Raw genomic sequence first — 25,583 nt, 5'->3', positions numbered from 1 at the left:
TGACATGAGTAGAGGATAGTGTTTCTAAGGAGTAGGTGTTGGATGGTAATGGTGTTGAAGCGTAGAGTAGGATGTTATCTTTGTTTTTCCTTGGCCTGAAAGACTTTACTACACTCATAGTTTTGGTGTAATAACATTCTCAGTATTATAAAATCCTTTATATATATATATATATATATATATATATATATATATATATATAAATGATATTATAATTATATTTTGGATAATTGTAATAACATATTATATGCATTTCTTTGAGTATATGTTTTTTTATTGGATGTATAATGCTTCCTTTAATAGTTATATAAGTGATGTTATATTTTAATAAATTTGTTATAATATTTATAAATACTTATATATACTCCTATATTTTGATTAATGAAGTGTTTAGGAGAAATATAAGAATATTTAACAATATTTTTTTAATTAGATCCACTTGTGATTGGAAAAGTTTTTCTCATTTAATTTCTTATTTTTTTAATGGTTTGTGATGAAAATGTTTTTTTTAACTTCTTAACCTTATTGTGGTGCAACTTGAATTAGAGAATATTGTAAAATGAGAGAGCTATCTCTTGGTGGATTTAGATTTCACTTTCCATACCATTCTCATTTTTCTTTTGACTTGTCTCTAAATTCTAAAATATATAGATTAATGTGAAAGAAAATATAAAATCAACAAAATTAGAAAAATGAAAAGGAAAATACAAAAACTTATTAAGTGATATAACATACGTTCTATCATTTTCACATTATTCAACGATACTTGTATGGTATTTATACCTATATAAAAAGAAAGTTCTTTTTTTTAATATCCAGATTTATATTTCAATTTTATACTTTAAATAGAAGTTTTTTTAAATTATAATAATTATTTTATTAATTTACCTTTTAAGTATTTGTTTTTTCCAAATTTAACCGTTTTTATCTATTTGATCATTATTTTAATTTTAATTATTATTTTTTAATTATAAATTAATTTACAAAATAAATAAAAACTATTTATAATGTTTATATTTAATTTTATAATAATAACAATTGTAAGACCCTTGATTTTAGCAAAGATAATTTTCTGACATCCTCACCATTAATGCACGCCACATCATTACTCAGCCAGTAAAACCCACTACCTAATCTGATCCCCTCCCTCTCTGTCGTACACGGAAAATCCGCGCCCATCATTTCTCTGAAACATTAAAAACGTACCAAACACTGCATGCACACACGCAACCTGTCGCGGGAGAAGCTTCCCATTTCAGAGTTCGGTGTGCAGGTGTCAACTTGGGAGACGTTCGTCGACCGAACGTGAGTTGACATAACTAGAATTTTTGAAAATTCCCTCTCACCTGCACCATTCATCTTCTTCCTCAGAACCCAACCTTTCGTTTTCTCCAACTTCTCTCTAGAAACCTTCACCTTCTCCTTACTGTAACTCATCCTCTTCTTCTCCGATCACGTTTCAGAACCGTAGGAACGTTCCTGGCACCGTGAGCTTCAATCCGAACCGAACAGATCCTAGTTCTGTAACCGATTAAGTGAAAGTTGTCGAGCGAAACCTGAGGGTAGGACGCTGTTAGGGGTCGGACAAAACCTTACTTTTCGGGAGTACACTGCTACCCAGGTAAGGGAAGCTTATTAAATTTAATTCGTATGTTTGTCTTGTATTGTATGAACATTATGTGTGTCGCATGAACTATGAACTGTGTTATTTGATTTTTGGTATATGATCATAAATATGAAGTGTATATTGGTTGTACGTTGGTTGAAATGTCGTACGTTGTTGTACTGCATGAACATAGTATATGTTGGTTGAAATGTATGATATGAGTGATACGTGTGAATATGAAATTTACATGCTTAGAAGTAGTGAACGTAAGTGAAACTTGAATATCAAATTCCCTACGATAACGTGTGTCCGACATTAAACGGTTCTCGACCGTTTGGTGTTCCAGTAAGCTTCTTTGAAATGGAATACTTTCCTTTGGGAAGGATTCTGGTCGAGCATGAGTTATGTAGGTCTTTTACTTAGAGCTCAAAATGAGCAGTGTCGATCTTACACATAGTAATCGTATTGGGTAGTGCTCGGTCTTACACCAAGCGCTCTTACTCTTTTCTTGAAAAATCCTTGAAATACAGATCCTTCATCGGTGTCGACCGTCAATGTCGAGCATCCTCGTAATACAGATCATTCATCTGTGTCGACCGTCAATGTCGAGCATCCTCGTAATACAGATCATTCATCTGTGTCGACCGTCAATGTCGAGCATCCTCGTAATACAGATCATTCATCTGTGTCGACCGTCAATGTCGAGCATCCTCGTAATACAGATCATTCATCTGTGTCGACCGTCAATGTCGAGCATCCTCGTAATACAGATCATTCATCTGTGTCGACCGTCAACGTCGAGCATCCTCGTAATACAGATCCTTCATCTGTGTCGACCGACAGTGTCGAGCCCCTTGATTATACCGATCATCCATTTGTATCGACGACAGTGTCGAGCACCCTCCTTAATACAGATCATTCATCTGTGTCGACCGACGGTGTCGAGCACCCGTTCTCGGTCGTCCTCGTTATAAAGAGGGCTGAAAGTTCAATATTTACGTACTCGGACTGAAAGACAAAAATGAGAATAAAAGTGAAAGGTTTTGAATGACGAACATTATATGAGATGATTAAATGTTTATGATTGTTGTACGAGCGTTCCAGGGAGGAACGACTCACATATGTTGAATGTGGAATTTGGTAAAGTATGACTGTGGGCATGCTAATGCTGGCTTGGTCCATCCTGATATTCCGTGACACTCGTCTTCACGTAGAGGAGAGTGGTTCATGTGTGGGAATGGCAGGAGGTCCTTAGTCCATAAGTTAACATGGGCGACGTAAGAAACGGACTAACCTCGAGTGGCAGCTGTCGAGTGTAATACAGTTACTACACCACTCGGGTGCAAGGACGCCTGTAGCTACACAGATTCATACAGTCCGGACGGTCAGTCTAGTATCAGGAATTGATTTGAGTTAATGGATTGGCTTAATTATATGTTGTGAAATATTTGATATGTTGATGTACTATGAAATGAATGATTTTACTTGAATTAAATTCAATAAGCTTACCCTGTGTCCTCTTCTTTGTGTTGTCGATTGTCTTTGTACGTCCGTCTTGTCCTTGCGATGATCATTCATGTGGATGGGAGCAGATGGAAGTGAGCTGCTGGAAGAGGCGCTGGCGGAAGAAATTTCGGAAGATGTCGATCCGGTTGAAATAGGGATTAAGGTCGAGCCCTAGAGTGCTCGACATGTGGTAGCTGTTAGAAATTTTGTTTAGTCTTAGAATTTGTATACCGTCGGATACATTCCCTTTTGTATCTTAAGCCGTTCGACGTTTTGGACCTCGTGTCTTTTTGTAAAGACTGCACTGTTTTAATGATTAATGTAATTAATTCTGATTATGGTTATCACTATATTTTGGGATGTTACATTAGTGGTATCAGAGCAGTTTTGTTCTTTTAAAGGACACTGTAGGGTTATGAGTGCACCGTGTTTTTGCTGTGCGCTTTTATATGTTTAATGAGTAATTGTCCTTTTAACCCTTGGACAGAACTAACGCTCGTTTTTCTCTGTGTCCAGAGAACAAATGGCGCCTAGACTTCCTCCTCCTCCACCACCCAATGGATCGGATACGACCGACAATGCCAGATTGTTGGAAACCGTGATCGAACGGTTGCAACAACAAAATGCTACACTAATGGAGCAGAACGCAGCTGCTCTAAGAAGTCTTGAGGCCGCACGCGAGAACTCCGAAGCTACTCAGCGACAATTAATGGAACTCATTGCCGCCACCAGAGGCACGCCGGGAGCGTCCTCTTCCAATGCTGTTCATCATACCGAGTGGAGTTTGGAAAATTTTCTTCAACACCATCCGGTCAAGTTTAGTGGGAAGGGTCTTCCGGATGAGGCGGATCAGTGGCTGCAGGATATGGAACGGATTTACAATGCTAAGAGGTGTCCAGATGAGAATCGTTTGGCTTTCACGGAGTATTTGCTTACTGGAGAAGCAAGCCATTGGTGGTCGAACGCGAAAGCTATACTGACGGACGCTCACAGACCTGTTACTTGGGAAGTTTTCAGAAGCAAATTCTATGAGGAGTACTTCCCGGATAGCGTCCGTTTTTCTAAAGAGGTGGAATTTTTGCAACTGGTGCAAGGAGGAATGTCAGTTTCAGAATATACAAATAAGTTCAAGCACTTAGTGAGGTTCAATACTATGGCGACAAGTGAGGAGTGGCAGTGCCGAAAGTTTGAAAACGGGCTAAGAAGCGATCTTAAGGTGTTGATATCCAGTTTTTGCATTCGGTCGTTCCCAGCCATGGTTGAGAGAGCCAAGGTGTTAGAGAAAAATATGGCTGAGGTGGAACGACATAAGAAACAACAAGCGTCAGGGGGGCCAGTCCTGTCGAGGCCCAATCTGAACCGGAACAGGACTCCGTACGCTCGTCCTAGTCAACCATCTCACGCAAGCGGATCACAAGCAATCGTTCCTGTCGGATCGTCTGGACAAGTGAACGTTACTTGTTTCCAGTGTGGAGGACCACACTACCGTTCTTCCTGCCCACAGCTGATGGGAGGTAAATTCTGCAACCGATGTAGAAGAAATGGGCATCTGGAGAGTGAATGCAATATGGGCGGACGCACTATAATGAGGCCGCCGAACGCTGGAAGGAACCAGCAAGGGAGAGGTGGTCGAGCCCAAGCTGTTGGGCGTGTGTATGCCATTACCGGAGCGGAAGCAGCGAGTTCAGGTACGCTCATCACCAGTACCTGCTTGATTTATGGAAAGCAATGTTGTGTGTTGTTTGATTCGGGGGCGACACACTCCTTCATCTCGAAGGCGTGCGTTGATAATTTGGGAATAGCTGAGAGCGAGATGCAGTTTGATCTGGTGGTGTCGACCCCAGCAGCTGGTGAGATCAGGACATCTACTGTGTGTGTTAGATGTCCTATTGAGGTAGAAGGGCATAGATACAAGGTGAACCTCATATGTTTGCCTCTAAAAGACTTAGAGGTAATTTTGGGAATGGATTGGCTGAATACCAATCGTATTCTCATAGATTGTGGAGCTAAGGAGTTAATTTTTCCTGAAGAAGACGAAGAAGATTTGGGTGTGGCGCTCGGTCAGCTGAAGGAGGATATAGTAGAGGGCGCCTACTGTTTCCTGATAATGACGCACTCAGATGAGGAAACGGAAGGAGTGAAGTGGGGACGATCGTCACAAGATGAGCCGTATGGAGTACGATCGGTCATAGAAGAGTTTCCTGAAGTTTTTCCAGACGAGATACCGGGACTGCCTCCGGTCCGTGAAATTGAATTCACTATTGATTTGGTGACGACAGCAGCACCCATCTCTGTTCAACCATACCGAATGGCGCCTGCAGAGCTGATTGAACTCAAAAAGCAGATTGAAGAGCTGATGGAGAAGAATTTTATCAGGCCGAGCGTATCACCATGGGGAGCGCCTGTGCTCTTGGTGAAAAAGAAGGATGGCAGCTCTCGGTTATGTATAGACTACAGGCAATTGAACAAGCTGACCATCAAGAATAAGTACCCGCTGCCAAGGATAGACGATTTACTGGATCAACTGCATGGGGCGACGGTGTTTTCTAAGATTGATTTGCGTTCGGGATATCATCAGATCAGGGTGAAGGAGAGCGACATCCAGAAGACTGCTTTCAGGTCTCGTTACGGACACTACGAGTATGTAGTGATGCCGTTTGGTGTGACGAACGCGCCAGCAATCTTCATGGACTACATGAACAGGATATTCCGACCATATCTGGACAAGTTCGTAGTGGTCTTCATTGATGATATCTTGATTTACTCCAAGAGCCATGAAGAGCATGAAGAACACTTGCGGATTGTGCTTGGAGTGTTGAGGGAGAAGGAACTGTACACCAAGTTAGCAAAGTGTGAATTTTGGATGAAGAACGTGCAGTTCTTGGGACACATTGTGTCAGCTGAAGGAATCTCTGTGGACCCGGCAAAGATACGAGCAGTTATGGAATGGGAAAGTCCGCGTTCGGTCACGGAAGTAAGGAGTTTCGTTGGTCTCGCGGGCTACTATCGACGCTTCATTGAAGGATTTTCTAAGATAGTAGCGCCACTGACACAGCTTACCAGGAAGGACCAACCATTCGCGTGGACTGATTTGTGTGAAGAGCGTTTCCAAGAGTTGAAGAATAAGTTGACGAGCGCTCCAGTACTAGTCATTCCGGACACGTCCAGGCCCTTTGAAGTATACTGTGACGCGTCCCACCAAGGATTGGGCTGTGTGCTTATGCAAGAAAGGCGAGCGGTGGCGTACGCCTCTCGACAACTGAAAATTCACGAGAAGAATTACCCCACCCACGACTTAGAGTTGGCAGCAGTCGTGTTTGCACTGAAGATTTGGAGGCATTTCTTGTATGGATCCACGTTCCAAGTTTTCAGTGATCACAAGAGTCTCAAGTACCTCTTTGATCAGAAGGAGTTGAATATGAGGCAGAGGAGGTGGCTTGAGTTCTTAAAGGATTATGATTTCGAGCTACTCTACCATCCAGGGAAGGCGAACGTGGTAGCGGACGCTCTAAGCAGAAAAGTGGTGCATGTGTCGTCCATGATGGTGCGCGAGCTGAGTTTGGTGGAAAGCTTTAGAGATCTAAGGTTACAATTTGAGTTGGAGTCGAACAGTATCAAGTGTTGTAACCTTAGAATATCCAGCGACGTGTTTGAACGGATCAGAACGAAGCAACGAGAGGATGAAGAGTTAGTGAAGATATTTGATGCCCTCGGTACGGATCAGGCCAAAGAGTTTAACACTGGAACGGACGGTTTCTTACGTTATAAGGGCCGGACGTGCATTCCGAATGATGGAGATCTGAAGAGAATTATTCTGGAGGAAGGTCATCACAGCCGTCTTAGCATGCATCCTGGCATGACCAAGATGTATCAAGACCTCCGGAAATCATTTTGGTGGCCTGGTATGAAGAGTGATGTCGCTCGTTTTGTGGCATCATGTTTAACTTGCCAGCGTGCAAAGGCTGAACACCAACGACCAGGCGGCTTACTTCAGCAGCTGGAGATTCCCGAATGGAAGTGGGATAGCATATCCATGGACTTCGTGACTCACCTACCACGTACGATCAGAAACCATGACTCAATTTGGGTGATCGTGGATCGACTGACGAAGAGCGCCCATTTCCTGGCAGTAAATTTGAAGATGTCGATGACCAATCTGGCCAAGCTCTACATTCGGGAGATTGTTCGTCTGCATGGAGTGCCGTCGAGCATCATTTCCGATCGAGACACAAGGTTCACTTCTCGGTTTTGGCAGTCACTTCAAAGCGAGCTCGGTAGTAAGTTACAAATGAGTTCGGCTTATCACCCCCAGACGGACGGCCAGTCTGAACGGACCATCCAGACGCTGGAAGATTTGCTGAGAACGTGCGTCCTAGATCACTTAGGCGCCTGGGATGAGGTCCTGCCACTAGTGGAGTTCACGTACAACAACAGTTTCCAGGCGAGTATTGGAATGGCACCGTTTGAAGCACTTTATGGGAGGAAGTGTCGAACACCACTTTGCTGGTTCCAGGAAGGAGAGAACGTGCTAACTGGACCCGAACTTATCCAACAGACGACAGAAAAAGTGAAGTTAATCCAGGAGAGGTTGAAAACGTCGAGGAGCAGACAGAAGTCCTATGCCGACAAGAGAAGAAGACCGTTAGAGTTCCAAGCTGGCGATCACGTATTCCTTAGACTGAATCCAACCACGGGAGTCGGCAGAGCTATGCGACCAAAGAAATTATCCCCGAAGTTCGTCGGACCCTATCAAATTCTGAGGAAAATCGGACCAGTAGCTTACGAACTTGCACTACCGCCTCAACTGTCGAACCTCCATCCTGTCTTCCACGTTTCCCAACTCCGGAAGTATATAGCTAATCCTTCTCATGTGTTGGAGTTGGAAAACGTCCAATTGCGCCCAGACCGAACAATGGAGCTACAACCAGTACGTGTGGAAGACAGTCGCACCAGGCTACACAAAGGAAAGGACGTTCGCTTGGTGAAGGTAGTGTGGGACGCTAAAACCGGTGACTCAACGTGGGAAGTGGAGAGCGCCATGAAGAACTTGTACCCACACTTGTTTACGGGTAAGTTTTAATTTTCGAGGACGAAAATTTTTGTAGTTAGGGAGAATGTAAGACCCTTGATTTTAGCAAAGATAATTTTCTGACATCCTCACCATTAATGCACGCCACATCATTACTCAGCCAGTAAAACCCACTACCTAATCTGATCCCCTCCCTCTCTGTCGTACACGGAAAATCCGCGCCCATCATTTCTCTGAAACATTAAAAACGTACCAAACACTGCATGCACACACGCAACCTGTCGCGGGAGAAGCTTCCCATTTCAGAGTTCGGTGTGCAGGTGTCAACTTGGGAGACGTTCGTCGACCGAACGTGAGTTGACATAACTAGAATTTTTGAAAATTCCCTCTCACCTGCACCATTCATCTTCTTCCTCAGAACCCAACCTTTCGTTTTCTCCAACTTCTCTCTAGAAACCTTCACCTTCTCCTTACTGTAACTCATCCTCTTCTTCTCCGATCACGTTTCAGAACCGTAGGAACGTTCCTGGCACCGTGAGCTTCAATCCGAACCGAACAGATCCTAGTTCTGTAACCGATTAAGTGAAAGTTGTCGAGCGAAACCTGAGGGTAGGACGCTGTTAGGGGTCGGACAAAACCTTACTTTTCGGGAGTACACTGCTACCCAGGTAAGGGAAGCTTATTAAATTTAATTCGTATGTTTGTCTTGTATTGTATGAACATTATGTGTGTCGCATGAACTATGAACTGTGTTATTTGATTTTTGGTATATGATCATAAATATGAAGTGTATATTGGTTGTACGTTGGTTGAAATGTCGTACGTTGTTGTACTGCATGAACATAGTATATGTTGGTTGAAATGTATGATATGAGTGATACGTGTGAATATGAAATTTACATGCTTAGAAGTAGTGAACGTAAGTGAAACTTGAATATCAAATTCCCTACGATAACGTGTGTCCGACATTAAACGGTTCTCGACCGTTTGGTGTTCCAGTAAGCTTCTTTGAAATGGAATACTTTCCTTTGGGAAGGATTCTGGTCGAGCATGAGTTATGTAGGTCTTTTACTTAGAGCTCAAAATGAGCAGTGTCGATCTTACACATAGTAATCGTATTGGGTAGTGCTCGGTCTTACACCAAGCGCTCTTACTCTTTTCTTGAAAAATCCTTGAAATACAGATCCTTCATCGGTGTCGACCGTCAATGTCGAGCATCCTCGTAATACAGATCATTCATCTGTGTCGACCGTCAATGTCGAGCATCCTCGTAATACAGATCATTCATCTGTGTCGACCGTCAATGTCGAGCATCCTCGTAATACAGATCATTCATCTGTGTCGACCGTCAATGTCGAGCATCCTCGTAATACAGATCATTCATCTGTGTCGACCGTCAATGTCGAGCATCCTCGTAATACAGATCATTCATCTGTGTCGACCGTCAACGTCGAGCATCCTCGTAATACAGATCCTTCATCTGTGTCGACCGACAGTGTCGAGCCCCTTGATTATACCGATCATCCATTTGTATCGACGACAGTGTCGAGCACCCTCCTTAATACAGATCATTCATCTGTGTCGACCGACGGTGTCGAGCACCCGTTCTCGGTCGTCCTCATTATAAAGAGGGCTGAAAGTTCAATATTTACGTACTCGGACTGAAAGACAAAAATGAGAATAAAAGTGAAAGGTTTTGAATGACGAACATTATATGAGATGATTAAATGTTTATGATTGTTGTACGAGCGTTCCAGGGAGGAACGACTCACATATGTTGAATGTGGAATTTGGTAAAGTATGACTGTGGGCATGCTAATGCTGGCTTGGTCCATCCTGATATTCCGTGACACTCGTCTTCACGTAGAGGAGAGTGGTTCATGTGTGGGAATGGCAGGAGGTCCTTAGTCCATAAGTTAACATGGGCGACGTAAGAAACGGACTAACCTCGAGTGGCAGCTGTCGAGTGTAATACAGTTACTACACCACTCGGGTGCAAGGACGCCTGTAGCTACACAGATTCATACAGTCCGGACGGTCAGTCTAGTATCAGGAATTGATTTGAGTTAATGGATTGGCTTAATTATATGTTGTGAAATATTTGATATGTTGATGTACTATGAAATGAATGATTTTACTTGAATTAAATTCAATAAGCTTACCCTGTGTCCTCTTCTTTGTGTTGTCGATTGTCTTTGTACGCCCGTCTTGTCCTTGCGATGATCATTCATGTGGATGGGAGCAGATGGAAGTGAGCTGCTGGAAGAGGCGCTGGCGGAAGAAATTTCGGAAGATGTCGATCCGGTTGAAATAGGGATTAAGGTCGAGCCCTAGAGTGCTCGACATGTGGTAGCTGTTAGAAATTTTGTTTAGTCTTAGAATTTGTATACCGTCGGATACATTCCCTTTTGTATCTTAAGCCGTTCGACGTTTTGGACCTCGTGTCTTTTTGTAAAGACTGCACTGTTTTAATGATTAATGTAATTAATTCTGATTATGGTTATCACTATATTTTGGGATGTTACAACAATAGTAATAATTTTGTTAATTTTTATTATCATAAAAACTGAATTTAACGAATACTAATAAAAGAAAAAGAAAAAGAAAATGTTGAAACATATTTACATTTATATATGATGAATTTGAAAATTCAACATAGTTGAATCCATTGATTCTTATAGGACTTTTTATATTGTTATGAATATCGACTAAATGAATAATTTATCTTAGCATTTAACAACTAAACTAATCATTTATCTTAACATTAACATCCCAAGGAATAAAAACACCAATTTAGTTTTATTGAATCAATAGCTAAATTTTATTTTAAAAAACATTTTAATTACAAAAAAAAGAAGAGATCTGCTAAAAGATAAGTTGACAATAACAATTTAATTTTTATAAGACCAATCAATCGTAATAAATTATTTCCCTTTTGCTCAATAAAAATCGAATGCAAAGAGGAAAGTATATATTTTTTCTAACTTTATCTTTCAAAATTTTTAAATTAAAATAATTATTTTACCAATTTTATTTTTTAAATTTAATTATTTTTTATTTGACTATGTTTAAATTAAAATAAGTATTTATAATAAAAAATAATTATAAAATAAATAAAATTTATTATTTTTTGTTATCATAAAATAGATAACTAACATGTGTGTTTCCAATAATAATAATATAATTATGGTTACTAACAAAAGAAATATTCATCTAAAATATATGATATAATTAAGGTTGAAAATATAAAATAGGGGTTGACCGTTATTACTAACTGCAGTGGGGAAATATAGAAGCGAAAAAAAAACAAACTAAGTAGGTTAATAAGATAAGGGTTAGAGATAAACCAACCACATAGGAACTGTAAAAAACCGTAGGGCAAGAAACCTGAGAGAAGCGGACATCCAAACCCAACCCGCCATTTAAAATCCCTCCCTCAAACGTATCAGAAAACACAAAACACAAACCCTTGCCGTTCCACCTTTGTTTTTCGTCTTCCCTCGCTTTTTTCACTCTTCTTCTCTACGTTCCACAGCACACTTCCTCAATTCCTCTGTTCTTCAATTCTTCATCGGTAAAACACAGACAGCGATGGCCAGCGATCCCAGGCAGAACGAAGCCCAAGTGGCGCTAATTCTCGGCCCGGATTCCACTCATCTTGAATCCCTAATTTCACACTTGATGTCGTCCTCCAACGACCAGCGTTCTCAGGCTGAGTCTCTCTTCAACCTCTGCAAGCAGACCCGCCCGGAATCCCTCCTCCTTGGCCTGGCCCACCTCCTCCACACCGCCCCCAAACCGGAGACCCGAACCATGTCCGCTATCCTCCTCCGCCGCCACCTCACGCGCCACCACGAATCTTTCCTCTGGCCACTCCTCTCCCCGGCCGCCCGCTCCTCCCTCCACTCCGTCCTCCTCTCCTCGCTCCAACAAGAGCCCATCAAATCCATCTCCAAGAAGCTCTGCGACACCATCTCCGAACTCGCCGCCGCAATTCTCCCCGACGACCCCTCCGCCTGGCCCAACCTCCTCCCCCTCCTCTTCCAGTGGGTCACCTCTCCCGAACCCAGGCTCCAGGAAGTCTCCCTCCTGATTTTCGCCCAATTAGCGCACTACATCGGTCAAACCCTACTTCCTCAATTGTCCACTCTCCACTCTGTCTTCCTCCGCTGCCTCCACTCTTCCACCCCCTCCGACGTCCGCATCGCTGCCCTCGCCGCCTCCATCAACTTCATCCAGTGCCTCACTAGTTCCTCTGACCGCGACCGCTTCCAGGACCTCCTTCCTCTCATGATGCAGACGCTCACCGAGGCACTGAATTCCGGCCAGGAGGCCGTCGCGCAGGAGGCGCTCGAACTCCTCATCGAGCTCGCTGGTACTGAGCCGCGGTTCCTCCGGCGCCAGATTGTTGACGTCGTGGGCTCCATGCTGCAAGTTGCGGAAGCCGAGGCCTTGGAGGAAGGGACGCGGCACTTGGCGATTGAGTTTGTTGTAACTCTCGCCGAGGCCAGGGAACGCGCCCCTGGGATGATGAGGAAGTTGCCGCAGTTTGTGAGGAAGCTTTTTGGCGTTTCGCTGAATTTGGTCCTGGATATTGAGGATGATCCTGCATGGCACGCTGCAGTGGACGAGGAAGAGGATGCTGGTGAGACCAGTAACTATGCGTTTGGGCAGGAATGTTTGGATAGGCTTTCGATTGCGCTGGGCGGGAACACCATAGTGCCTGTTGCTTCTGAGTTGTTGCCCACCTACTTGTCTGCTCCTGAGTGGGAAAAGCACCATGCTGCACTCATTGCGCTTGCGCAGATTGCTGAGGGTTGTTCGAAGGTATCATCACTTGCTTTGGTATTTTTGCTGTTAACAGGGTATATTGATTGTGATTTTGGCCTTTTCTTGCTTTTATGTTCGTACCTGTGTTTTGTATGCTGTGTGGATGAATTTCATAGGTAGCAGTAAATAAAGACGCTTCATGTTTTTGGGCGTTTTTCTCTTAAATTGTGATTTAGGCGGTGTAGGTGATGATAGAAAGTATATGTCCTTGATCTGCTGGCCATTCATAATTGATCTTTTAACTATTTATTAGGTTTGCTGCATCCGTGTTTGTTCTCATGCTTTTATGTTGTGCTTTTTGTGTTAAACCTTTGTGTACGGTTACCAGTATTTGATGATTCGTGTAGGTATGCTATTTATTACTTTTTACTTTGTTATAAATGTGATACTTCTTTTTGATGGGAATCCAAAATGCAGCATGTTATACTGTAAGCATAGTATTAGGGATTCTGTAACTATGTCTTTGTTTTTATGGGTTGAGTGTAGGAATTTTCATGATAAGCTGGAAGAAAATTATTTCCCGTGTACTTTTCTGTGTCTCTAAGATTGTGATATTTGATGGTGCAGGTAATGATAAAGAATCTGGAACAGGTGTTATCAATGATTTTAAATTCATTTCATGATCCCCATCCTAGAGTGCGATGGGCAGCTATAAATGCAATTGGGCAGTTGTCCACGGATTTGGGGCCAGATTTGCAGGTTAAATTTCACCACTTAGTTCTTCCGGCTTTGGCTGGTGCAATGGATGATTTTCAAAATCCAAGAGTACAGGTTTGTTATTTTGCTTTTTGTCTGGATTAGATACATTGTCTGCCAATGTAATAAATCTAGTCATGCTCTCCTTTTTTTTTTTTTTCTAAAGATGTAAAAATTTTGTTTTGTGCCATTGCATATTCTCATTCATATTATGCTACAAGATGGGCACTAAATTAGCTTTACTGTATGCTATTTTGTGTTCTTTCTTTTGTTTTGGAACATGTATGTATTTCAGGAAATAATATGGTTGAGTTTGGTTTTTCATGGCCAAAGCAATCTCATTTAGCTGTCATCTAGTGTTACCTGAAGTATTTTATTGTTTATAGGTTCTGGTGATCACATATAAATGCAAACCTAGTAGTTACTGCCATTAGTCTGCTCAGTTATCTCAAGGCTTTGGCAGAGGCTTTTCACAATCTTAATAAACATTTACATTTAAGAAAGTTAAATGGACAGGGTAAATATGAAGTTTTAACATCTTCAGTGTTCTGTCATTATTATTTATCATCAGGTGATTATGGCTCATGTGAGTAACTACTTTGAAATATCAGAGTTCTTCTACCCCAAAAGTCTCTTCATAGTTAATGGATCTGCTGTTTAGTGCCACTGTTTTTTACTTGCCTGCTTAAAATTTTAAGATTCCTGAGATTTGTTAATTTCTTTAATTTAGATTCAGAAATTCAGTACTCTTACTCATCACTTTTTTATTTGTTTGTTGCAGGCTCATGCTGCTTCTGCTGTGCTAAATTTCACTGAGAATTGTACCCCTGATATTCTAACACCTTACTTAGACGGGATTGTGAGCAAACTTTTGGTACTCTTGCAGGTATTGACTTATTTTGATATCTAGCTAGCGGGAAAATTTTCAATTATCTGGATTTAGATAATAGTATCTTAGGTCATGTATGATGTTTTCCTTGTTTGGACATTGTGGTTGGAAACAAATATCACACAATGGATTCTCCTTGGTTTCTTTTTTTTGTAGTCTTAGGTGTGAACTTGGATATGGGATGTAAGTCTTATATTGAGTAGTATGAGATGCTTGGTGGAGTATCCAAGTGTTTGTTAGCATAAAGTGACTGTTCAGTTTTCCCCTGAGCTTTTAGCAACGGGTTCCCCCATGTACTTAAGGGCTTATCAATTGGTATGATAGTTAGGTTATTGTTGTCTTGGAAAGCACTATAAAGTTGAGTGAAGTGTCATAAAGTGTGAGCAATTGGAACATCAGCTTTTAGGGGTGGTGCTGTATTGGGACCTTGGATATTAAGGAGTGTCTAAGTCTCACATATGCTTGATGAAGTATTTGTCCTGCTGCATGTTTAGTATAGTTATTTTCCTGGAGTGATTTGTTGCTATTATCCTTTCCTAGAATTGAGCTGAACCAATATTGGACATAGGTTTGTTTAATATTTTGTTTCTTAATTTTATGCATCTTACGGATATTTTGTTTGACCCCCCATTGTGTGCAAGTGTTTTTTGATGCCTTTGGGACGATTGGTGTACAAACATATGATAATCTTTTCTTTCTCTTGCCTTGGTTCTAGAATGGCAAGCAAATGGTTCAAGAAGGGGCTTTGACAGCCTTAGCATCGGTTGCAGATTCTTCACAGGTACTCATGTAGCTAATATTCTCCATTGCAGTAACAATGCTTTTAACTTCTATATTTAATATATAAGAATGTTGTGACGACAGGAGCAATTTCAGAAGTATTATGATGCTGTGATGCCATACTTAAAAGCTATTCTGGTTAATGCAAATGATAAATCTAATCGGATGCTTCGAGCCAAAGCTATGGAGTGCATTAGTTTGGTAGGAATGGCTGTTGGGAAGGAGAAGTTCAGGGATGATGCCAAACAGGTGAAATTTTAACTTAGTCTGAATTTTTGACTTGGTCCTCATTTATGTCTTTTTAAATTCATATTATTGGTGGAAGTAGTAATTTTATATTCTTTCCTTGAATCGTTGTTTACTTTCTGTGTGGTAATAATTTGTTTTCATTTTTCCTTTACCAGGTCATGGATGTCTTGATGTCACTGCAGCAGTCTCAACTAGATGCTGATGATCCAACTGCTAGTTATATGTTACAAGTACAGTCTTTTTACCAGTTGTTTCCATAAACTTATCTATAATTCATTTTTACTTCTAGTTAAAATTCTTATAAATCTCAAATTTTCACTTGGCTTCCATGCATTCAGGCATGGGCACGGCTTTGCAAGTGCCTTGGACAAGATTTTCTCCCATATATGGGTTTTGTGATGCCTCCTCTGATCCAATCTGCACAACTTAAGCCTGATGTGACCATTACATCTGCAGATTCTGATACTGAATTTGACGAAGATGATGACAGGTGCCTTTTCAGTCCTTTTTCATAAATTGTTGATACCTTGTTTTAGTCTGTGTTCGCGATAGTTGTCTAGAGCAGGGTGGGATGGTGGTGAGGCTTGTGATGTGTTTTGGAGTTGCAGTTGGGTGGCCACGTTTGGGCTTCTGGGGTGTTTTGTTGCATTGTTTATTTGAAGCCTTGCTAAAAACTGCAGTCCATGACCTCCATTTTTCTGCTGTCAACCTTCCATTTTTTGTCAACTTATGGGTTGTGGGTCCTTCGGGTTTCATGATTTAGTATTCTCATTTGTCCACTGTTGGGCTTTGGTCCTCAATTTGGTTCCAACATCATATTTTAGGTCAGTTGCTTTTTAACTTATAATATGTGGATATACAGTATAATATACTAAACCAAATAATAATAAATATAATAGTATTAATAGTATATAAAAAATACGTTTAATCTTTTAAATAATTACATATCACACAATATAGTAAATTCAATAAAGAGTAAAATATTATATAATTATATAAGTATATAATATTTATATAATATAATACAAATAAGTAGTAATGAATATAATAAACTAATTAATTGCACTAATAAAAACTAAGTCAAACTTACCGCATAATATAATAAGCTAAATAATAAAAAATATGGTAATAATAGGAAAATGTTACAATCTAAGGTAGGGGTAATAATAAGGGTTAGAAAGTATATGAGCAGAGAGAATATTTAGTATAAGTTAATTAGAGTAAATAAATATATATTTAGGGAAATATTCAATATAAGATATTTATAATTAAGGATATATGCTAGGATAATATACGGAGAGATATTTATATTAAATATAGGGATATTTATATTAAATAAATATAAGGATATTTATATTAAATGCAGATATATTCTAGAGGAATATTTAATAAGAGATGGGCGGGAAATAATTAATATAAATAAGGTTAGAGTCTAGGGTTAAAGGGGATGCTTTTGATTATTGAGTTTTGTGATAGACATTATTGTCTTGTGAGGGAGGTTATGCTCTCAAAGTAATTGAAGGAGGTTATGCTCACAATTATTGTTTACCCTTGTTTATTCAGATATTACCATCAATAAAAGAGATTCATTCATCCATTGTTATTCGTTTATTGTTCTATTACGTGTGTTTATTGTTCTATTACGTGTGAGAGAGTGTGAAAGGTTGTATTTGGATAGTTTACGTACTCAGGTACGTAACAATTGGTCCGACCTGCCGGATCGTCAAGGGAGGAAACTGCCAGATTGTCAAGGGAGGAAACTGCCGAATCGTCAAGGGAAGAAACTGCTGGATCGTCAAGGGAGGAAACTGCCGGATCGTCAAGGGAGGAAATTGCCGGATCGTCAAGGGAGGAAACTGTCGGATCCTAATAGAGACGAGTGAAAGACATCATGGAGGGAAGAATAAATGCTGTTGAAGGGAAACTGGAGAGCATGGAGCAGAGACTAAAGAACATGGAGTTCTCCCTAAGGAGGTTGAAGGCAGAGTTGAGTGGAATACGCCATGAAGTCCAAGCTCCAAATGGGAAGGGACTGCTGGAACCGAACGATAGTGGACTAACGGATCCGAACGTGAGCGAACTGCCAGAACCGAACGATAGCAGACTATTGGATCCGAACGTGAAAGAACGGACGAAACCTATAGAGAGAGGACTTACCGAGCCGAACGGGAGGAGACGGCCAGAACCGAGCATGAGAAAACTACCTGAAGCAAACGGTCTAGTATTGGAAGGAAGGGCAAATGGAAGAATCAATACCCTGGAGAGAACAATGGAGTCTGTGAAGAGATGGGCCGACAAAAAGAACAGGGGGCTTGCAGTGTTTGGTACACTGGCAGAAGGAAGAGAGCGACGTGAAGTACTGAAAGACATTGAAAACCATTCCCTCAGGGCTTATGATTTAGGAGAAGTGGTAACCAGAATGCTGGACGAAGAATGGAAGACATTAGAGAAGGTTTTACCACCACCCGAACCTCCAGACATGAATTGATGAGGAGCCATGAGATCCAGCTCCCCGTTTCCAACCTTGAGGACAAGGTTGTTTTGCAGCGGGGTGTAATGTTACGATCTAAGGTAGGGGTAATAATAAGGGTTAGAAAGTATATGAGCAGAGAGAATATTTAGTATAAGTTAATTAGAGTAAATAAATATATATTTAGGGAAATATTCAATATAAGATATTTATAATTAAGGATATATGCTAGGATAATATACGGAGAGATATTTATATTAAATATAGGGATATTTATATTAAATAAATATAAGGATATTTATATTAAATGCAGATATATTCTAGAGGAATATTTAATAAGAGATGGGCGGGAAATAATTAATATAAATAAGGTTAGAGTCTAGGGTTAAAGGGGATGCTTTTGATTATTGAGTTTTGTGATAGACATTATTGTCTTGTGAGGGAGGTTATGCTCTCAAAGTAATTGAAGGAGGTTATGCTCCCAATTATTGTTTACCCTTGTTTATTCAGATATTACCATCAATAAAAGAGATTCATTCATCCATTGTTATTCGTTTATTGTTCTATTACGTGTGTTTATTGTTCTATTACGTGTGAGAGAGTGTGAAAGGTTGTATTTGGATAGTTTACGTACTCAGGTACGTAACAGAAATATACACAATATATGTAAGAGATAAAAAATAATATAAATATATATACATATACTGTTAGATAAGACAATCAGTATACATGTAAAAATCTAGAATAATGTGTGTATATAAATTTCATAAAAATATTAGAATGGTGGTCATTCGCTATTTTATCTCACTTTTAGGGTTGGATGCTCCACTCTGCTATCTGGGAATGACAACTATGGTTTTAGTATGATGTGATATGCAATTTGTTCTTCATTTCATTTCCTCGGGATGCCCTTCCCTGTATTTGAGCTTCTACATCAGTCTTTATTTTGAAGACATTTTTATCTATTTATGATAATGTGAGCTACATATGATATTTTCTTTTATTAATTTCTATTTGTATGAAAAATAATTTCCTAAACTTCCATGTAAGACCTTTATGCTTGGACATGTATTTTTTGATAAAGACTTTATAGCGGTCCAAGCAGTTGTCTTCAGGCCTAGTTTGGTTAACATGAGAGGATGTCTTATCTTGGGCTTAAATTTTAAGTAACAGTTTTCTTGCGATATATGACCTTTCATTCTCGAATGTTATGGAAGAAGGGAATAAGCACAGAGAACGGAGACAGATTATGCTGATGGATAATACTTTGTATGTGGCTGTTGTTTTTGTAGCATCGAAACAATTACACTTGGGGATAAACGGATAGGCATTAAGACTAGTGTCTTGGAGGAGAAGGCTACTGCTTGTAACATGCTATGTTGCTATGCTGACGAGCTGAAGGAAGGATTTTTTCCTTGGATTGACCAGGTTGATTTTGTTTTATATTTTATTGGCATTTTCCAGTCCTAGATATTTTATTGGCTAACTTTGTGAAATCATCTAGGTTGCTTTCACATTGGTTCCACTTCTTAAATTTTACTTCCATGAAGAAGTTAGGAAGGCAGCAGTTTCAGGTATTTTCTTAAATTTGATATTTTTTATTTATATCCTCCAGCACTCTTAATGATTTTTTTAAATGTCACTTGCCTGTTTTTTTAATGTAGCCATGCCAGAACTGTTATCCTCAGCGAAATCAGCTGTAGAGAAGGGACAATCACAAGGTCGGGATGAGACTTACATAAAGCAGTTGTCTGATTATATAATACCAAGTTTGGTGGAGGCTTTACACAAGGTTAAAATCCTGCCTATCTATTATTCTGATAATTTGGTATCCATACTGCAGTTTTTGTGTGCTTATATCAATATATATTTTGTCTTGCAGGAGCCAGAAGTAGAAATTTGTGCAAGCATGTTGGACGCATTAAATGAATGCATACAGGTTTGTAACATCCCTCTATCATGATGGAAGATTTGTAAGTTATCTTTATATCTGAAATGTAACAGTTTTGATGCATACAATCTTATGTACAGTCTGTCATAATTATTTGAGTGAAGGTGATGCCCAAAATAGTTTATGGGAGAGACAATTTTGCCAATGATGTGTGTTCTGGTTCTTAAGTAACAATATGCCTTGAAAGAATGTTACGTAGAGTAGAATTTGTATATCACACTGGATAATTGAATAATTTGGGAACTTTTTTTCTGACTTTCTACAATAGAAAGAGAATAGCATTAGTGGCATGACTACTTTTTCAGCTATTCTTACTCATTGTACACAGTGCCTACAAACTTCGTAAAATTACAGTTTATTCCTTTGCAAATTAGAAATATAATTTATGAGCATAAGTCACATCCTAAGAAAATACGAAATACTTTTGAACGCAAAAAGAGGACAGCAAGGCTTCCCTATACCTGGTGATCCAGATAGGGAGGGGGTAAGTAGAACCACCATGTGAATCCAACAAATGAAGGAGTAGAAGAAGTGGGACGATGGAAGGGATGAACACCATTGGAGGAAAGAAAAAAGTGTGCCAAGATGAATTTTTCAACTGTAGAATGACAGTTTGAAGTATACTTGTTTTGTCTTTTAGTATTATCCAATTGTTTATTACTTGTTTGTCATTATTTATTACTCCGTACTTGTTTGTCATTATATGTTGCCATATAATTCTGCATCTGTGTTCATATTTGTTTTTATATGTCATGGTTGGACATGGATTTGAGGCTATTTTCTGCTGTTCTAAAATCTCAAGTGATTTTATTATTGTCTCTAAGCTGTTTTTTAAAACTGAAGTTGGATAGGATTTGTTTCTCTCAGGTCTCTGGACCACATCTAGATGAAAAGCAAGTACGGAGTATTGTTGATGAGATTAAACAAGTCCTTACAGCCAGTTCAACAAGAAAACATGAAAGAGCAGAGAGGGCCAAAGAAGAGGACTTTGATGCTGAAGAAAGAGAACTACTCAAGGAAGAAAATGAGCAAGAAGAGGATCTTTTTGATCAAGTATGTTCAGTAATCTGAGTCCTTTAGTTTAATTCTTTTCTATGTGCTGTCCTAACAATTATTTTAATCATTATGTTCTAGGTTGGTGATTGCTTGGGAACTTTGATAAAAACATTCAGGACATCCTTCTTGCCGTTCTTTGATGAGCTGTCCTCATACATAACACCTATGTTTGTAAGTTTCTTTCTGTCTATCTAATAATGCATCTTTGATGCTAGAATTAGTCTTAAGTTTTTGGCGTTCTTGCTTTGAAGTTGTCTATCTCTCCTCTCATGGCATTTCCTTTTGTTTTTTGTGAAATCTTTTTCCGTAAGGCAATTAATTTGAATGAAAAAGAAATTTTGTCTAGCTATTATCTTTCTTTCCTATGTTGATATTCATTTTTCCTGATTGTTATGTATGCCCTTTTTTATTGGGGAAAAGGCCATGTAGTTAGTGAAATAAGTGGATAATATCATGTGAACTAGCCGCTATCATGACAATGCAACCTCCTTAAATGCTTCTGTATGAAATTTGGGTTTTATTAAGGGAACATGCTAATGTTCTGATCCCCCTTCCCAGAGCACACGAAAATAACTTGGATTATGTCAATTACTAATTTACTACTGAACTACTTGCCTATATTTGTGATGTGGACATTTTTAAATTTGTACAAATTACGAGCTTAGAAATGTTTTCCATTCTGTTTTCTGATCCCATTCCGTCCCTCCGCCATTGATAATCAATATCAGGGCAAAGATAAAACCTCAGAGGAAAGGAGAATTGCCATCTGTATATTTGATGATGTTGCTGAGCACTGTCGTGAAACAGCTCTCAAGTAAGTGCTTCCTCCTTGTGGGAGTCCCCTGTCTTTCGTTCTTGTGTGGACTTTCTACATTTCCTTGCAAAAAATATTTTATCCCCTTTACCCTGAATGATTTTGTTCTATATTTTTACATGCTTCTTTTTGTTGTACAGATATTATGATTCTTTCCTTCCATTCTTACTAGAAGCTTGCAATGATGAATATCCAGATGTTCGACAGGTTAACTTCCCCTTCTTGGTTTACTGTATATTAATATTGCTTTCCATTTTTATAATATAATTTGAGATAATAATAGTCTCAATAATTAAATGTCTTTGCAGGCTGCTGTTTATGGTGTTGGCGTTTGTGCTGAGTTTGGTGGATCTGTTTTCAAACCCCTTGTTGGAGGTTAGTTGCCCAATACCACCATTTAACTGTTTTTCCGTGGCCACTTTTTTATTTTATTTTTTATCTGCTCTACTGCAGAGGCACTCTCAAGGTTAGATACTGTGATAAGGCATCCAAATGCACAACTTCCTGATAACGTAATGGCATATGACAATGCTGTTTCAGCTCTTGGAAAAATATGCCAGTTTCACCGTGATAGCATAAATGCAACCCAGGTATATTACATTTTGGTGCTCCATGTCTCTGCTGTCTTTTAAAACGCTTCTGTTTACTTGATCTAGCTTGTGATCCTGATGTCATTTTAAAAATTGTAAGTTGGTACGTAGTCATATTGTTTGGTGTAGTATTTGTGCTATATGATAATGGTGATTTTTTTATCATTGGAGTAATGGTCAAGTCGTTGGATCATGTCCTGATAAGGCGAGTCTTTCAGCTTTTTCTGAATTTACTTTCTGGATTCCTTTGGCACGTTTTTTCTAGTAATGCTGGAAAAACTGGGGTTTCTGGATAGACACAGACAAACATAATATGTTTACTGTGTTTAATTGAGTCAGTCCCTGACCCAGAGGATGAAGGTATTTTATTTTACATACGGTTCAAAATTCTTGAATGACTTTGTCCGAATCATTCACATCAGGAAAACTCTGCCTCTATCAGTAATTGATACTTTTCTGAAGAGGACTTCGACACAATTGTGGAAGAATTTTCTAATCATAATTTATTCTTTATCATTTACTTGGTGGGTTCTCTGAACATTTTAGGCCGAAAACCCTGGTTTAGGATAAGATGGGTATTAGGTCCTGACACTCATTTTGAATCCTTGAGGAAAATGATAGATTAGACTAAAGCCCTCCTCTGCTTGTAGGTTTTGTTTCTATCCTAACCGTTTATTGCTTTGTATCAGGTTGTTCCTGCCTGGCTGAGTTGCTTGCCTATAAAAGGTGATTTAATCGAGGCTAAGGTTGTGCACGACCAACTTTGTTCAATGGTTGAAAGGTGGAATTCTAATCCAGGACATGTTTTGATTGATTTCTATTTACCGATATATGCTTCCTCTTATTTTTGTTGGTGGTTGACTTTGGTATTTGTTATATATATATATATATTAAACCACACCTCTTTTGAATTTCAGATCAGATAGAGAACTTATAGGTCCCAACAATCAATATCTTCCCAAAATTGTCGCAGTTTTTGCTGAGGTATTTTAGTGCCAGTTGTTTTAGTTGGTGCTGTTAGATTCTGGCCCCACTTTTCCATTCTAAAACGTGTTGTGCTTTGGGCATCAACTATGGTGCAGGTTTTATGTGCGGGAACTGATCTGGCAACTGAACAAACTGTAAGTCGAATGATTAATCTATTGAGGCAGCTACAACAGACTTTACCACCTTCAACCCTTGCTTCAACCTGGTCATCCTTGCAGCCTCAGCAGCAACTTGCACTTCAGTCCATCCTCTCATCCTAGTTATTTTGTCACCTTCATCAGATGCCACCTCTATTATCATGTGATGTCATTGTTGCCTTTTCAGAAGCTGCATTGTCAGGTCAAATTCATTCCTTTAGCAGCATAATTAGAGTATTTTTCTTAGCAAGCAGCTGCGTCTGATTCGTGTTTCATGATTGCTGACCTTGGTTTAGAAAGCCAAGAGTTGTGAGGTATGGCTTTGTCGCAGAGGCAGAGCAGTGTTGAGTTGGTTGGATGGGAAACAGTTTTGGTGTGGAATGTGTATACTGTGTTACAGTCAGAAGGAGTTCTGAAATGAATAGTGACTACATCCTGTCTGGATGATGGGGTGGGGCGTGACCGAGTCATGCATGACTCAGAAAAATCGCATAGCATTCTTTTGTTTATTGAGTTGTAACAGTTTTGATGGGTCGTTTCTTTGGGAGGTTGGAAACAATTTGTCATAGTTTAATTTATTTGTATATCTGCCTGCGTGTTTCCTTTTGCGCTTCCCCCCTTCATCCTCACACACTATACGTTCTGATATGCATGTAGGGAACAGAGTTAACTTTTAGGTTGTTTTGATTATTAGAAAAGGAGTCCTTTCAAAGTAATCTTCATTCGTTTGGTTGTATAAAATAATAAGAAAAAAAGTATGAAGACTTCATTGATATGTAGCAAAGTCAAAGAAGGAAGGGTAAATTTTGTTTAATGAAAAGAACGCCATTTTATCTTACCCTTTTACTGAAAAACTGGTGTAGTTCACGGTTTGTGTTGCTTTTTCTTCTATAGTTTATTTGATTGTTCCAAGAGAAATATCAAAATTTTGCTTTTGATAACGAAGAATTTTTATCCAATTTTATAAATGAATTCATAGTATTGCACATAATCTGTTTTCCTATAAATTCATGAAATCAGCATCTATGCAAGAGTTGAGTGTTGATAAACAATTATAACACCATTTCTTTCAATTAAGAATTGAATCTAGAATATTAAAACTTAAACAGAAAATTTATGATAATATAAAGTACGAATTAAAGAATTTTTAGGAGCAAAAAATGTTTTAGTTGTAGAAGGATTGTACTACTATATTATTTTTTAAGGTCTTTTTAATTGACATGGTAATACTTGAGTCTATCTTCTCAAATCACTTAGATGTTCTGTTTATGTCTATGTTTAAAGTTATTTTTTAGTAATTAAAGACATTTAAATAGCATTATATTTTCATACAATGAAAGAATATATGATCGAACAACGATATAATATAAAGGAATTTTACATTACATGTTGTAAAGGAATTTTACATCAGAGTGAATTCATTATATCTATTTCAACGAAAGAGAAACTTAGTTACTTATAGTCATCTAAAACATACACGTTTGAAGTAATTCAGTAAAGAATGGTGTTCAAATGTCTTGAAGCAGCCTTTCTTGAGTTCCTAAAATGTCTTTCATATTTTTCTCTTTCTAGAACTGTCTCTTCTTTTGTCTTTCTCGAACTAAAAATCAAATCATACTTAAATAATTCGCTCAACACACAACTATGCATGTGTTGAGCGAAAACTCAAATGTTGATCTCTTAACTGACCTCACTCGCTAAGCAAAGGGTGCTGATGCGCTAAGCGAATAGTCTTCTTTGTAGTTGAGCGCATGATGACTGACTTAGTGAGAAACTACTAACAACCCTTCAATGATGTTTAAGGTTCCTGTACAAAGAACTACACCACTTTCCTACTAACTACATCTTTTCTATGAGAAAAACACATAATTCATGAATAATCACAACTTTGAGCTAATTAATAAGTATGAAAACAATTATTTTTCACACTTATCCCAAATATATATGATCCAATCCTAACCAAGTTTAACCTCTATCATGGAATTCGAACTCA

The 25,583-nt window shown here is 39.0% G+C and overlaps 2 protein-coding genes across 2 annotated transcripts; both read left to right on the top strand.

Annotated features, from left to right (window-relative positions):
- Positions 1 to 3,746: 3,746 nt before the first annotated feature.
- Positions 3,747 to 8,723, top strand: LOC148197868 (uncharacterized). Its single transcript, XM_088115656.1, has 9 exons — positions 3,747 to 4,800; positions 4,915 to 5,040; positions 5,146 to 5,495; positions 5,691 to 5,731; positions 5,816 to 6,425; positions 6,540 to 6,656; positions 7,065 to 7,511; positions 7,626 to 7,943; positions 8,652 to 8,723. Exons 1-9 carry the CDS (start codon positions 3,747 to 3,749, stop codon positions 8,721 to 8,723), a joined length of 3,135 nt encoding a protein of 1,044 aa, XP_087971782.1.
- Positions 8,724 to 11,558: 2,835 nt separating this feature from the next.
- On the top strand, positions 11,559 to 24,176 carry LOC124830065 (uncharacterized). Its single transcript, XM_047303684.2, has 20 exons — positions 11,559 to 12,968; positions 13,539 to 13,742; positions 14,449 to 14,553; positions 15,272 to 15,337; positions 15,421 to 15,585; positions 15,741 to 15,815; positions 15,924 to 16,075; positions 19,348 to 19,483; positions 19,560 to 19,629; positions 19,720 to 19,847; positions 19,938 to 19,994; positions 20,874 to 21,059; positions 21,141 to 21,233; positions 21,791 to 21,876; positions 22,017 to 22,083; positions 22,185 to 22,251; positions 22,330 to 22,466; positions 23,156 to 23,247; positions 23,384 to 23,450; positions 23,549 to 24,176. Exons 1-20 carry the CDS (start codon positions 11,733 to 11,735, stop codon positions 23,711 to 23,713), a joined length of 3,354 nt encoding a protein of 1,117 aa, XP_047159640.1. The 5' UTR covers positions 11,559 to 11,732; the 3' UTR covers positions 23,714 to 24,176.
- The last annotated feature ends 1,407 nt before the right edge of the window (positions 24,177 to 25,583 follow it).

The sequence above is a fragment of the Vigna umbellata genome, chromosome 5, assembly GCF_029865625.1.
Source record: "Vigna umbellata cultivar VRB3 chromosome 5, Vumbellata_1.0, whole genome shotgun sequence".
NCBI classification, from domain to species: domain Eukaryota; kingdom Viridiplantae; phylum Streptophyta; class Magnoliopsida; order Fabales; family Fabaceae; genus Vigna; species Vigna umbellata.
The sequence above is the reverse complement of the archived record's forward strand: the minus strand, read 5'-3'. Positions and strand labels throughout refer to the sequence as shown.

Coding starts and splice junctions, on each gene's coding strand:
- LOC124830065 (XM_047303684.2), top strand. CDS start 11,733: ATGGCCAGCGATCCCAGGCAGAACGAAGCCCAAGTGGCGCTAATTCTC. Junction 15,816..15,923: donor CTGCTAGTTATATGTTACAA/GTACAGTCTTTT, acceptor CCATGCATTCAG/GCATGGGCACGGCTTTGCAA. Junction 19,848..19,937: donor TGGTGGAGGCTTTACACAAG/GTTAAAATCCTG, acceptor TTTGTCTTGCAG/GAGCCAGAAGTAGAAATTTG.
- LOC148197868 (XM_088115656.1), top strand. CDS start 3,747: ATGGAGCAGAACGCAGCTGCTCTAAGAAGTCTTGAGGCCGCACGCGAG. Junction 5,496..5,690: donor AGAATTTTATCAGGCCGAGC/GTATCACCATGG, acceptor GGATATCATCAG/ATCAGGGTGAAGGAGAGCGA. Junction 5,732..5,815: donor ATCCAGAAGACTGCTTTCAG/GTCTCGTTACGG, acceptor CTACATGAACAG/GATATTCCGACCATATCTGG.